This window comes from Trichomycterus rosablanca, chromosome 18 (assembly GCF_030014385.1).
Source record: "Trichomycterus rosablanca isolate fTriRos1 chromosome 18, fTriRos1.hap1, whole genome shotgun sequence".
Classification (NCBI taxonomy): Eukaryota; Metazoa; Chordata; class Actinopteri; order Siluriformes; family Trichomycteridae; genus Trichomycterus; species Trichomycterus rosablanca.
Genome location: NC_086005.1, coordinates 18,484,182 through 18,499,505, shown reverse-complemented (window position 1 = coordinate 18,499,505; position 15,324 = coordinate 18,484,182). Strand labels below are relative to the sequence as shown.

General features: G+C 39.0%; 1 protein-coding gene across 1 annotated transcript in view; it reads right to left on the bottom strand.

Annotated features, from left to right (window-relative positions):
* Positions 1 to 4,421, bottom strand: part of slc4a5b (solute carrier family 4 member 5b) — a 46,982-nt gene extending 42,561 nt beyond the window's left edge. Inside the window, exons 1-2 of the mRNA XM_063014760.1 lie at positions 4,367 to 4,421; positions 1,903 to 2,094 (exon numbers count right to left, since the gene is read on the bottom strand). Of these exons, the coding sequence (XP_062870830.1) occupies positions 1,903 to 2,094; positions 4,367 to 4,421 (247 nt within the window). The remainder of the gene's footprint in view (positions 1 to 1,902; positions 2,095 to 4,366) is intronic.
* Between the last annotated feature and the right edge of the window lie 10,903 nt (positions 4,422 to 15,324).

Below are 15,324 nucleotides of genomic sequence, written 5' to 3'. Positions count from 1 at the left end.
GTATGGGGTTGTTGTTGCATTTTTCGTTTCAAGATTCTCCACACATTCTTTATTGGGGACAGATCAGGACTGCAGGCCCTTTTCTTCCTCAGCCATGCCTTTGTAATATCTGCAACATGTGGTTTTGCATTGTCTTGTTGAAAAATGCATGGACGTCCCTGGAAAGATGACGTCTTGAAGGCAGCATATGCTGCTCTAAGATCTCAATGTACTTTTCTGCATTAATGCTGCCATCACAGAAGTGTAAATGACCTTTTCCCGAGGGCACTGACACAGACATGACAGACCCTGGCTTTTGGACGTGTTGCTGATAACAGTCTGGATGGTCCTTTTTGTCCTTGGTCCGGAGCACACGGCGTCCATTTTTTCCAAAGAAGACCTGGATTGCTGATTCATCTGACCACAATACATGTTTCCACTGTGTGATGGTCCATCCTAGATGCCTCCAAGCCCAGAGAAGTCGACGCAGCTTCTGGACATGGTTAACATAAAGCTTTAAAGCCAGTTTTAAGTGCCATTTGTGCATGTAACTCCGTATTGCAGTGCTTGACAAAGGTTTGCCAAAGTAATCCTTTGCCCATGTTGTTATATCAGCTATTGTTGAGTGGCGATTCTAGATGCAGTGCCATCTGAGGGATCGAAGATCACGGGCGTTCAGCTTAAGCTTGTGGCCTTGGCCTTTACGCACTGAAATTCCTCCTGATTCAGAATCAGAATCAGGCTTTATTGGCCAAGTATGCTCACACATACAAGGAATTTGTTTTTGGTTACACAGATGCTTGTAGTGCACAAAAAATACAGTACAGACAATCTTATTCACACAGCTCACTCTCTCTAACACACACATTCATACCTGTAAACATAGAAAACATTGTAAACATCGGCATGTGCAATTCACATTGTGGGTTTAAAAAGGTGCAGTTTTGTGCAATATAAAAAGTATAGAAAATAGAAAAATATATAAATAAGAAATGGAAGTGAATGTGAAAATCCTGTGTATGCCATTACATAAATTAAATAGGTAGTTTTTGATGTGCAAGTGTCCCAAGCATTAACAGTTCAGTAGTGTTCAATTGTTCATGAGCGTAATGGAGTTTGGAAAAAAGCTTCTCTGTAGCCTGGTCGTAAGCCTTGAATGGTTTAATGATATTATGCACTGTAGAGGGAGAAATATGCAAATCCCTTCCAATCTTTCTTTGAGGTACATTGTTTTTAAACATTTCAATCATTTTCTCACACATTTGTTGACAAACTGGAGATCCTCTGATTATCTTTGCTCATTAAAGCCTTTTCTGGATGCTGCTTTTGTACCAAACCATGATTACAATCACCTGTAGACATCACCTGTTTGGAATCACATCATTATTTGACCTAAATTGCCCCCGTCCCAACTTTTTTGGAATGTGTTACAAGCCTGAAATGCAGGAATGGAGGCATATTAACAAATGAAATGAAGGTGAGCAGACAAAACATGAAATATATTGGGTTTAAACTGTCTGCAATCAAATGAAAGTCAAAGTAAATGTAAGGAACACTGCATTTTTATTTTATTTGCATTTTCCATACTGTCCCAACGTTTTCTGATTTGGGGTTATACAACAGAAACTAGAAATATTTGATTTTTGCTTAACAGCTGCTATGTACTATAATAATTCACTCATATAGTGCTAATGCTAAATCCAACATTCACCTATAGAGCAATTCAGTGTTTCCATTTAATCTGACTGCATGTTTTTGGACTGTGGGAGGAAACCGGAGCTCCCGAAGGAAACCCACGCAGACACAGGGAGAACATGCAAACTCCTTCTCGCTGTGAGGCGACAGTGCTACCCACTTAGCCACTGTGCCAGCTAGCTTTGCAAGTGTTACTTATTTTAATTATTGTGGTGTTTTTTTACTTACTGTTAAGATTTACATCCGAGAACTGATCATTCGAATCATGTTCATCATCGTCTTGAATTTGCTCTTCGTGTCTGTCATGCCGATGTTGGTGTCTCTCATGGTCATGATTATGTCGACATGCATGCCTGTGTTGTCGCCGCTTCCTTCTGTATCCTTTTGGTACTGGGACATCAGTGTAAACAGGCTGGAGCTCTGAGAGTAAGCAGTAAAAGAAAGATAAAAGTACAATGAAATAGATAAATCTTGTTTAAGTCCAAGTGAGGATCAGGCTATTGTTTTTAAACAATGAGTGAAATATGCCTGTGTAGATTTGAATCCTATCCAGGCTTGTTTTTTTGTATTGTGTATAAAATGTCTTTATAAATTTAAACATCATTTACCCATTTACTCACCTACACAAGGAGTTACACTGATCAGCCAGAACATTAAAACCACCTTCTTGTTTTTACACTCACTGTCAACTTTATCAGCTCCACTTACCATATAGGAGCACTTTGTAGTTCTACATTTACTGACTGTAGTCCATCTGTTACTCTGCATGCTTTTTTTTAGCCTGCTTTCACCCTGTTCTTCAATGGTCAGGACCCCCTGTATTTATTGCTGCTGTTTGATTTGGTCATCTTCTAGACCTTCATCAGTGGTCACAGGACGCTGCCCACTGGGCGCTGCTGGTTGGATATTTTTGTTTGGTGGACTATTCTCAGCAGTGACAGTGACAGTGAGGTGCCAGCAGTGACAGTGAGGTGTTTAAAAACTCTATTAGCATTGCTGTGTCTGATCCACTCATACCAGCACAACACACACTAACACACCACCTCCATGTCATTGTCACTGCAGTGCTGGGAATCATCCACCACCTAAATAATACCTGCTCTGTGGTGGCCCTGTGGGGGTCCTGACCATTGATGAACAGGCTGAAAGCAGGCTAAAAAGGTATGCAGAGAAACAGATGGACTACAGTCAGTAATTGTAGAACTACAAAGTGCTTCTATATGGTAAGTGGAGCTGATAAAATGGATAGTGAGTGTAGAAACAAGGAGCTGGTTTTAATGTTATGGCTGATCAGTGTATATTGTTTAAATAATCATTGAATATATTTAAAAAGATATTAACCTCCAGCTGCCCTATAGAAATAATACTGTACATCCCTTAAATGTCTTAAACAACAAATGACCCACATTTAATAGATATTTGCATTTGGCTGGACTAAACACAGCCAAACTTGAATTGAAGTTGAATAAAAAAATCACCTACATTTGCAATCAAAATTATTTACCCTCTCATTGCATTAGGTTTATTAGCAAAATTTACAAACTTTTAGCTGTTTGCAATAAAACAGTGAAACAAACAATTTAAATAGCTGAACACAACTAATATAATAAGGGGTTTCTCCAAATTCAAATGTCACTTTTAATGATTACTGCAGTCTCAGATTTATTCAACCCCATCATGACAAGTGTCTTTAATATTTAGTAGAGCACCCTTTGCTGTTGTGACCTGCTATAAATGTGATGTCTGGTCAGACACCAGCTATTGGCAGTGTTCCTGAAAAATCTTAACCCATTCCTCATGGACAGTGGCTTCCAGTTCACTAATATTCCTGGGTTTGTGTGCTGCAATGGGGGTTAAATAAAAGCTTTTAAACAAAGTAGCCTAAAAGGCAGTGATAAAAAAAAGTTCATCAGTCAGCATCACTTGCCTCAGGTTTTACCATGTCATGATTTTAGCAATGTTTTTTTTAAATTTTATTTTGTTTATGCACTTTCTCCCCCTTTTCTCCCTTTTAGCACGTCCAATTGCCCGATTGTGTCATGCTTCCTCTCCACCAATGCCAATCCCCACTCTGATTGAGGAGAACAAAGCTAACCCACGCCCCCTCCGACACGGGGGCAGCATGCCGTATGCACCTTGTCACCTACACTTTGACAAGTGCAGTGCAGATCAGCACTGTGTACGGAGAGACACACTCTGACAGCACTCTTTTTCCCATCTCTGTGCAGGCGCCATCAATCAGCCAGCAGAGGTCATAATTGCATTAGTTATGAGAGACCCTATACGGCTTAATCCCACCCATATCTGAACAACAGGCCAATTGCTGTTCATGTGGCCGCTCAGCACAGCCGGCAGGCAGAGCTGAGACTCGATACGATGTATTCGAGATCCCAGCTCTGGTTCCAGCGTGTGTTTTTACCGCTGCGCCACCTGAGCGGCCCCAATTTTAGCAAATTTAAACATAATTGTTTTTTTTGAAGAGTTGCAAAGTGAAAAACACTGCTAACTAAAGGCTTTTCTCAAATCTGTCAAATGACAATCAGGTGAGCCCCATTATCTATAAATAAATAGTTCAAAGGTAAACTTTTAGAAAGACATGATCTTGTATAAAGTGATGCATTTATTAAAAGCCAATTATGTAAATCTTTCTGCAGTCTAATCACACAACAGTTAATGATAAAAGAATACGCACCATCACAGTATTTACACTGACCACTTTTTCTGTTGCTGTGGTAGTCATAATCCATTTTGTCTAAAATTAGGGAAAAAAACAGATCTATTACATCGATAAAATAATATAAGCAATGCCAAGTGTTAACTGGAAAGATGTTCCATTGGACAATATAATGGATTCATAGAAATAATAGATTTATAAGAGTTTGAAGCTCCTTATGTTTGTGTAACAAGCCTTCACATAATTGTTCTGCTATCAAGCATACTTTAGTCTTATTACATATCAAGCGTCTAAATGGAGGTTGTAGAAATAAAAGCAGTCCAAAATCCTACCTAGATTTATGTCAACTTTAGATAAGCTTCTATGATGTGATGGCTGGTTCAGCAGCTCCTGGCATGTGAACAGATAGAACAGCACATTGGCAAGTTGCCTTACTAGATCAATATGAGGAAAAGCCAATAAAGACTTAATTAATGGAAAACAGATGCTGTCATCTATTATCTTCTTAGCACAGCCAGCATCTTTGGTAAAGGCTGGTACAAGGGTAAATAAAAAAGACACATTTTTATTAAAATATCAGTAAAGTAAATTCATTGGAGAAAAGGTATAAGCTAACCCCAAATGTTTTTGAAGCATTACACATTTTCTTGGCAGAGCCATTTTTACCCTTATAGAGTTGCTAAATCCATGTATAGTAAGGGCAAGAAAAATTGCCCCAAACAATCATTACCAATGGGGTCAATTATTATTGAGCTGGCCAAAATATAACCAATTAGTACTGGCAAGGTACCTAATAATAAATTATATTATTCTTAAGTTCTTAATCTGTTACAAATCATCAGTATCAAGGTTAGTAAAGGCTTAGAATATTGTTTTCTATAGACACTACCCACTGTGCACAATCAATACTCAGATGACTGTCCTTCATGCATGAATAAACAGCAGCTAATGAAAAAGCTAAAAAATCAACACTGTTACACAATGCAAACTTACTGGCTAGGATATGTACAAGCTATAGAAACTGCACACAAACCTTAGCCACATTTAAGTATTAAAACATGCATCCTATGTAATAAATGTCATGTTAAAATATTCAGCATTGGTGACTGTGTGTAAATAAAATTGTATCTAATATCTGAAATGTAATGAAGCATAGCCATGGTCTGGAATAACTGATCATCCAGAGGAATTTGTGTTAGTTGCAACTAATAATTTAACATGGATGTAGCAAATTAAATACAGAGGTCATTAAAAAATAATGAGCATGCATTGCGTATGCATGAGTATACCATTCCATGCATCAAACATCAACAACAATAAGTAAAAAAATAATAACAGTTAAATTAAATACTTAAATAAATGTATGCAAAATATGTCTTACCTTCAAAACAGTGTTATTTAACTTTTTTGGTGGAGGAGAGTTGATGTAATTTTCACAAGCAGTGCAGCAAGCAATTACATCTGATGGAACTGTGCTCTTCTATAAAGCCTGGCTAATCATAAATACTCAGTGCTCTCCATTTTAGCCTTAGTATTGGGTGAACAGCCAAAGGCTTGAGGGCTAGACAAGAGTGAATGAAAGAAGCTGGTTGAAACATGACAGGACAGACAATCTATATGGAGCACAGCAAACAGAAATTCACACCGCATTGTCTTATCGATTTGTACTGAATTTACCCTTTAAATAGTGCCCATCTGACTCAGATATAGTACAGATATACTGGCAAGTGCACTCCTGATCATGAGCTATATATGAGCAAATACAATATAGCAAATATATACACCGATCAACCATAACATTAAAACCACCTCCTTGTTTCTACACTCACTGTCCATTTTATCAGCTCCACTTACCATATAGAAGCACTTTGTAGTTCTACAATTACTGACTAGCCCATCTATTTCTCTACATACTTTTTTTTTTAGCCTGCTTTCATGCTGTTCTTCAATGGTCAGGACCCCCACAGGACCACTACAGAGTAGTATTATTTAGGTGGTGGATCATTCTCAGCACTGCAGTGACAATGACATGGTGGTGGTGTGTTAGTGTGTGTTGTGCTGGTATGAGTGGATCAGACACAGCAGCGCTGCTGGAGTTTTTAAATACCGTGTCCACTCACTGTTCACGCTATTAGACACTCCTACCTAGTTGGTCCACCTTGTAGATGTAAAGTCAGAGACGATTGCTCATCTATTGCTGCTGTTTGAGTTGGTCATCTTCTAGACCTTCATCAGTGGTCACAGGATGCTGCCCACGGGGTGCTGTTGGCTGGATATTTTTGGTTGGTGGACTATTCTCAGTCCAGCAGTGACAATGAGGTGTTTAAAAACTCCAGCAGCGCTGCTGTGTCTTATTCACTTATATCAGCACAACACACACTAACACACCACCACCATGTCAGTGTCACTGCGGTGCTGAGAATGATCCACCACCCAAATAATACCTGCTCTGCGGTGGTCCTGGTAGAGTCCTGACCATTGAAGAACAGCATGAAAGGGGACTAACAAACCATGAAGAAAAACAGATGGACTACAGTTGTCACGCTTGGAGCCTCAGTGTGCTCTGAAGCTCCTGTGTGCCACGCCCTCCTCTCCATGAGCACATTCAGTCTCCAGCCAGCTCCCCTCTCTTGATTGGTTAGCTGGGGCTAATTAGCCCCAGCTGCCAGTATTTAAGAGAGGCTCTGGGAAAGGCTGGTTGGAGACTATTCTTGGTAACTCTGTTTGCTCTGGTGCCTCTGTTTGCTCTGGTGCCTCTGTTTGCTCTGGTGCCTCTGTTTGCTCTGGTGCCTCTGTTTGCTCTGGTGCCTCTGTTTGCTCTGGTGCCTCTGTTTGCTCTGGTGCCTCTGTTTGCTCTGGTGCCTCTGTTTGCTCTGTGCCTCTGATACCTGAAGTTCTGTCTGAACTATTCTGCCTTGCTCTGTTCCGTCCCATCCGGTTTGTTTGTTCTGTTCATGTCTTATTTGTCAAATATTCCTGTCTAGTTAGTTCATGTTCCTGTCTGTTTAGTTTATTTAGACCTTTGTTCGTTAGCTCCCTATATTAGCCTTAGCCCTTTGTTTGTTAGCTCTCTGTGTTAGCCTTTTGTTAATTAGCTTTAGTTCTGTTAGTCCCTGTTCAGTCCTGTTTAGTTCCTGTTTAGCTTAGTCTTAGTATTGTTAGATTAGTTAGCATTTAGTTTAGTTCTGATTAGTCCGTTTGCCTGTTTAGCCCCGTTAGCCTGTTTAGCCCCATTAGCCTGTTTAGTCTTTGTTTAGTTCTGATTAGTCCGTTAGCCTGTTTAGTCCATTAGCTTGTTTAGCATTTAGCCTGTTTAGTCTTTGTTTAGTTCTGTTTTGTCTGTTTAGCCCCGTTAGCCTGTTTAGCCCTATTAGCTTTGTTTTCCCTGTTAGTCCTGTATGTTTGTTTGTATTCCTTTGTCTTGTCTTTATTATTATTAAATATAGTTTGTATCTCGTGTGTGTCCGCCCCTCCTGTCCGTCATAGCCCTATACCCGTTAGAACAGTCAGTAATTGTGCTTCTATATGGTAAGTGGAGCTGATAAAATGGACAATGTGTGTAGAAACAAGGAGGTGGTTTTAATGTTATGGCTGATCAGTGTATGTTGACTACAGTGTAGATTACAGTGTTTACAATAAATTCCAGTGAAGTCTGAAAGCAAAAGACATGTATATTTGTGTATTTGTATCTAAAACTGCTGGCACTGCTGAAAAAGTTTAAGAACCACTGCATTAGATCAGTGTGTCGCCCAAGTGCCCTTCAAGTAGCCTTCTTGACTTGAACAAAAAAAGGAAAAAAAACTTATTTTTACTTCTTCTTTTCTCCTTTTTTTAGCATTCAAGCCCATTCAGGATAGCAGTTACAGTAAGTTTAAAGTCTTTACCAAAACATGTCCCAAGGGTAAAATACATTGGTTCACAATGAACAAAACTGTCCAGCATGTCTTTTCAGCTCTTTAGTCTTTCACCAGCTCCAACAATACAAATAAGCTTTCAATCAGCTTCAGGAATTTTCTATCAGTGCTGAACACAATAGAGGAGGAACTTCCAGACTATGAGGAATAGGAGGATGAAGAGAACTGGGATGAGATTCTTTTTTATGAAGAAGCTGAAAAGGAGGAGGAAGATGAAGAGTTTGAGGAGGAGGCAAAACCAGATGACTTTTTCTTCTTTCTAATCCTGGACGTCTCTGACTCATCATTCCGATGTTGATTTATGAGGGAGGCTGAATGAGATTCGCAGATCCACACCACTTAAATGCAAAAGCAGTGATGTGGATATGGAGGTTGTAGAGGCCACTTTTGAGGAGGAGGACCAGGCTACTAAACGAAAAAAAGTCACCAATCATAATCAATTAATAATATTATTATTATATTATCGGAAACAGTTTGGACAGTGGTAAAGCACTTACCACTTTATAATGGTGCCCTTCCCTCTCACAACAGTTGAAAGATTTTGAGATGTGCCTGCAACACATTCCAAAAAAAGTAGGGACAGTAAAGCATTTACCACTTTGTAATGTTGCCATTCCTTTTCACCACACTTAAAAGATGTTTTGGCACCGAGGAGACCAAGTGATTTAGTGTTTCAGGTTTTATTTTGTCCCATTCTTCCTGCAAACATGTCTTAAGATGTGCAACAGTACGGGGTCGTCGTTGTCACATTTTTCATTTTAAAATTCTCCACACACTCTATATTGGGGACAGGTCAGGACTGCAGGCAGGCCAGTCCAGTACCCGTACCCTCTTCCTCTGCAGCCATGCCTTTGTAGTGTGTGCAGCATGTGGTTTTGCATTGCCTTGTTGAAAAATGCATGGACGTCCCTGGAAAAGATGACGTCTTGAAGGCAGCATATGTTGCTCCAAGATCTCAATGTACTTTTCTGCATTAATGCTGCCATCACAGAAGTGTAAATGACCTTTGCCAAGAGAACTGACACAGCCTCATACCATGACAGACCCTGGCTTTTGGTCCTTTTTGTCTTTGGTCCAGAGCACACGGCATCCATTTTTTTCAAAAAATACCTGGAATGCTGATTCATCTGATCACAATACACGTTTCCACTGTGTGATGGTCCATCCTAAATGCCTCCGAGCCCAGAGAAGTCAACGCCGCTTCTGGACATGGTTAACATAAGGCTTCTTTTTTGCACAGTAAAATTTTAAGTGACATTTGTGCATGTAACTCTGTATTGTAGTGCTTGACAAAGGTTTGCCAAAGTAATCCCTCACCCATGTGGTTATATCAGCTATTGTTGAGTGGCAGTTCTTGATGCAGTGCCATCTGAGGGATCAAAGATCACGGGCATTCAGCAGGCATCTGGCCTTTACACTGAAATTCCAACCGATTTCTTGAATCGTTTAATGATATTATGCACTGTTGAGGGAGAAATATGCAAATTCCTTCCAATCTTTCTTTGAGGTACATTGTTTTTAAACATTTCAATCATTTTCTCACACATTTGTTGACAAACTGGAGATCCTCTGGCCATCTTTGCTCATCAAAGAGTTAGCCTTTCCTGGATGCTGCTTTTGTACCAAACCATGATTACAATCACCTGTTGACGTCACCTGTTTGGAATCACATCATTATTTAGTTTTTTCACCTCATTACTAGCCCTAAATTGCCCCCATCCCAACTGTTTTGGAATGTGTTGCAGGCCTGAAATGCAGGAATGGAGGTATATTAACAAATGAAATGAAGTTGAGCAGATAAAACATGAAATATCTTGAGTTCAAACTGTCTGCAATCAAAGGAAAGTGAAAGTAAATGTAAGGAACACTGCATTTCTATTTTATTTGCATTTTCCATACTGTCCCAACTTTTTTTGATTTGGGGTTGTATTCGGATGTGTATGTATTTAATGCTGAGGATGATATTTGTTCTATAAAGATTGGCAGTATTGAGTGGTGTTTAAGCTACTGCATGGTCCAGTTTGAGAGCATTTGGGTGTTTTGGTTTGTTATTGTGTGAGGCTGGATTTCGTGGATTGATTTTGGTCTGTTGATAGGGTGTTTTTGCTTCTGACCTTGAAATGTCTGTTGGTAAGAACATTGGTTATGAAGGTTGGGAGGCAACTTCTAAGTCTGGTTTGGTAAAGGTCTTGATTTATGCCATACCTCCAGGTGGTATCATAGGCTTTTTGAGGTGAGAGATGACGACTGCTGCATGATGTTTTCAAAAGAATGCATCTCGTATGAATGTCTCCGGTCTGATTAGGTTGTCTGTAGGGCTTGTTTTTTAGAAGCCACTTTGGGTCTCAACCTTCTTTCCTCCTCAGCACACTTCTCCAGATAGAACTCTCATCCCTGTCTGCACATAAAACCATCTCAATCTCCAGGTGTTTTTTTTAAAGAAAACATTGTGGTTATATCATGTTATCCAGGTGTTTTTAGCAACAGGGACTGACATTCTGGTCAGGATAGAACGCCCTCTGCCAAAAAGCTTAAACTGGAACAAATGTTCAAGTTCACTGGCTGGAAGCAACATAGTTTATAAAATTTTATAAACTGACTATAAAATTCAAGCTTATTAAATTCAGACTGTTGCCTCAATGGGATACTGCACCATTGAAACTGTGATCACTACAAAACAAAACGACCATCTTCTTTAGAGTTTGACACACAAGCACAGAAATCACTGCCGATGGTTCAGGTATACCTTTTGCACAGAGTAACTGCCTCGCTGCTGGTGGCTCCTCAGGGAACCTGTCTGCTCCGGTCACAAATAAACAAACAAAAAAATGACAAAGAGGAAGAAATAGAAGACATTAAGATGCTTATAGGAACGATTACACGGTCATGTGATCTGACCTGAAAAAACATCTTCACTGCGAGGTGAAACAAAAGTGGTCAGTAAAAGGAACTCACTCTCCTCACAGTCACCTGCCTGCTTAGTCACCATCTTACTGCTGGCAAACAAACCAGCTTTATAAGTCATGCTTGTATTGCAAAAACACTCCTAGAAAAAACCACACACTCCATGTGAGTTTCATATGGTGGGACTAAACCGAGAAGTAATTTGGTAAACAGAATTACTGATTGCTGAATGAGGATAAAAGAAAAGTGAGAGGCTGATGGGGAACACAGGGTGTGTTCGAAAAACCTAGTGAGCTGCCTTGCTGTCTTACTGCCTACATAGGCAGCTGCCTAAGTAGAGAGGATTCTAATAAGTCATCGACTTATAAGGCAGGTTTACTTGAACGCACTACTTAGACAGTGATTCCATCAGTTTTTGCTTACTAAGCTAATACAGTTAGCATCATGCCATTCAAACCGATGGGGTGGCACTACGCGCTAGCATGTCAACTAACATCTCCCTCTGTGTACCGAAAACGGGTAAATTCGCTAACAAGCTCGAATTTGCAAATAAACGACACGTGCAAGTTTATACAAATTACGTTTGTTGTTTCTCCGCACCGTCCGCCATGTTTTTTATTTTTCTGTGAGAAAAGTTGTGCTGCAGTGAATGCTGGGATTGCCTTCACTGCTAAGGCAGCATCGGATGCTCACTCGTTCTTGAGTCAAAATAGCGTTGAAATTTTAAGATGCCTAACTAGTGAGGATATTAAGGCATGTAGGATTTCAAACAGCCTACTTCTCGGGAGTGTGCGTAGGATGACGTAAAATGCGTCTATGTAGAGAGCTCCCTAGGTTTTCGAACACACCCACAGTCTCAGACTTGCCTAGACATGTCCCAATTTGGCACACTGGAAATGTAATCAGTTCTACAGGCTGCACGTGAGACATTTATTCTTGAACATACTTACCTCCATCTTAGACAAGAGTATCTTCAGGCTGGTCATATCCTTAATGATTACATTCTTCAAAAACAAACAAAGAGATGGTTGTTAGGTATTTGTATCTTTTTATTTACAAACCACATTTCTGAAAACGTTGAAACATTGTAAGCAATGCAGAAAAGAATAATCTGTGATTTGTTAATTCTCTTGAATCTTTATTAAACTGAATCTTTATCAGCTTCACTTACCATATAGAAGCACTTTGTAGTCCATCTGTTTCTCTGCATGCTTTGTTAGCCCCCTTTCATGCTGTTCTTTAATGGTCAGGACTCTCCCAGGACCACTACAGAGTAGGTATTATTTGATTTCGAAGATCACGGACGTTCAGCTTAAGCTTGCGCCCTTGGCCTTTACGCCCTGAAATTCCTCCCGATTTCTTGAATTGTTTAATATTATTATATTATGCACTGTAGAGGGAGGAATATGCAAATATGCAAGGAATATGCAAATCCCTTCCAATCTTTCTTTGAGGTACATTGTTTTTAAACATTTCAATAATTTTCTCACGCATTTGTTGACAAACTGGAGATCCTCTGGCCATCTTTGCTCATCAAAGACTCAGCCTTTCCTGGATGCTGCTTTTGTACCAAACCATGATTACAATCACCTGTTGACATCACCTGTTTGGAATCACATCATTATTTAGATTTTTTACCTCATTACTAGCCTTAAATTGTCCCCTTCCCAACTTTTTTGGAATGTGTTGCAGGCCTGAAATGCATGAATGGAGGTATATTAACAAATGAAATGAAGTTGAGCAGACAAAACATAAAATATCTTGGGTTAAAACTGTCTGCAATCAAATAAAAGTCAAAGTAAATATAAGGAACACTGTGTTTTTATTTTATTTGCATTTTCCATACTGTCCCAACTTTATCTGATTTGGGGTTGTATAAAGCTATATTACCTCAGAGAAATAGTTTGTTGCCTTAAAATATTAACTGGTTGCAACGTAGCAGCAGTGACTGAGACAAAATGCTTTGCATAATATGATATTAATCTTGTACATCTGAGACATTTAGCCCACTCTTCTTTGTTAAACTGCTTTAAATCAGAAACACTGTGAGGTCTTTTATTATTAATTCCTTTTAGATTTTGACACAGCATCTTTATTCCAGACAGAACATTTGACTCTACTGCAAATAATTTACAGTGGAATATACTGCACATAACTGGCAAAAAATAAACATGTTGTACAATTTATTTGCAATAAAACTTGGAGAAATAGACTTTAGAATGTCTTTTATCTCATTTATCTCATAAGTGCTTTATGTGATCTGGATCTGGATATTTGTAAACAAATATTTTTTTTTTCTGTGGACTGATGTGTGCATGCCTGTCTGCCCAAACAGCTGTGAGGGCACAATTACAGTTCCACCTCCTTTGTTGGGAAGATGTTGGTGTGTGTTTGAAGTCCCACCATCACACCACCTTTTGAACTCTCACCAGCTGCATGGGCACCATTCTCTCCATTATTGGAAGCTTTTGTTTCTCTTAATGGCTGTTAGGTGGGTGGTAATAGTCCCTTATTTTTTATTTATTTTATAGCAATAATTATGTAACAATACCTGGTGATTTTGAAACATTTAAACATTTTATATTGTGTCATTAATGAATGTTGTCGGAGCTTGTAAACAAACTTGAAACTTTACCTTATAATGTGTCATCTAGAAACTATGAGAAGATTTCATAAATTCAAGTTTTAAGGGAACATCTGACATTTAGGATATCTTATCTATAAGCTATGGAAGAACATATCATTTAACACTAGTTCATATACTTAAACTACAAAAATTCTGGTTTTGAGTTGTTTTATGTAAGACATTGTGCAATAAATTTGGTCAATATGGTTAAAACTATGTGGACAGCAGGGTCTAAATATGGTAAAAAGCCCCACCCTCCCACTTCTCCAAAGAGTGGAGACTGTTAGAGATGTAAAGAGGGAAACCAGCATGCTCATGGTCAGGCGTCCACATACTTTTGGCCATATAATGAATGTCTGTATATTATTAACTGATTACTAGCTTAAATATAAATGTGGTGTTTATGCACAAGGCTATTATTTGTTTTTGCATGTAAGTGGGGACCATTCACACAATAAGGTCAATATATGCCATCTATTTTCTTTGTGATAATATGGAATGTACAGTCATGTGAAAAAGTTAGGACACCCCATGAAAACCTTTGTCTTTTTGAACATATTTAAACATATGGACATTTCAGCTTCATTTAAACAGTACTGAGAGATGGAGCTTATATAACTAAACAAACAAACTAAACATGTATTACTACTTAAAATGTCTAAAATCAGCTGCAATGATTAGAGCATCGTTAGAGAACATTGGAGTTTTATTTAAACCTCAGAAATTAGTTTGGTTTGCTCTTGATTGTTGAAGTGAGTGTTATCACCATGGTGAGATCTAAAGAGCTCTCTGAGGCCTTCAGAAAGAAGGTTGTAGATGCATATGAGTTTGGGAAGGGATTTAAAAAGATCTCAAAACAATTAGAAATCAGCCGTTCCACTGTCCGGAAAATCATTTACATGTGGTGAACATTTAAAACAACTGCCAACATGGCCAGGTCAGGCCGTCCTAGCAAGTTCAGCCCAAGAGCAGACCGCAAGATGCGTAAAGAAGTCTCCAATAATCCTACAATGTCATCACGGGACCTACAGTGGTGTTCAAAAAAAATAGCAGTCCAACACCATTAACCTGATAAATCACTGTTTTTAGTAGAAGTGATATTTCTACATAGCAAAAAATTTACTTGAAAGTGTAGTAGAGTAATGACAACAAAACAAACCCAACAATTAGGACATGCATGCCGCTCATTCTGAGTAATCGAAGCATTGATTGAAAGTGGGTTCAAAATAATAGCAGTGAGGTGTTTAATTGGTGAAGTCATTCATTCTGCAGAAGAACGGGTGTCAGTTTTGGTCCTTATTTAAGGTAGGAGGGGGGCAAATGTTGCACAGGTTGGTCATAGCGCATTTCCTTCTGAAATACTGGGTAAAATGGGTTGTTCCAGACATTGTTCTGATGAACAGCGTACTTTTATTAAAAAGTTGATTGTAGAGCAAAAAACATACAGAGAAGTGCAGCAAATTCTAGGCTGCTCAGCTAAAATGATCTCAAATGCCTTGAAGTGACAACCAAAACCTGAAAGATGCAGAAGG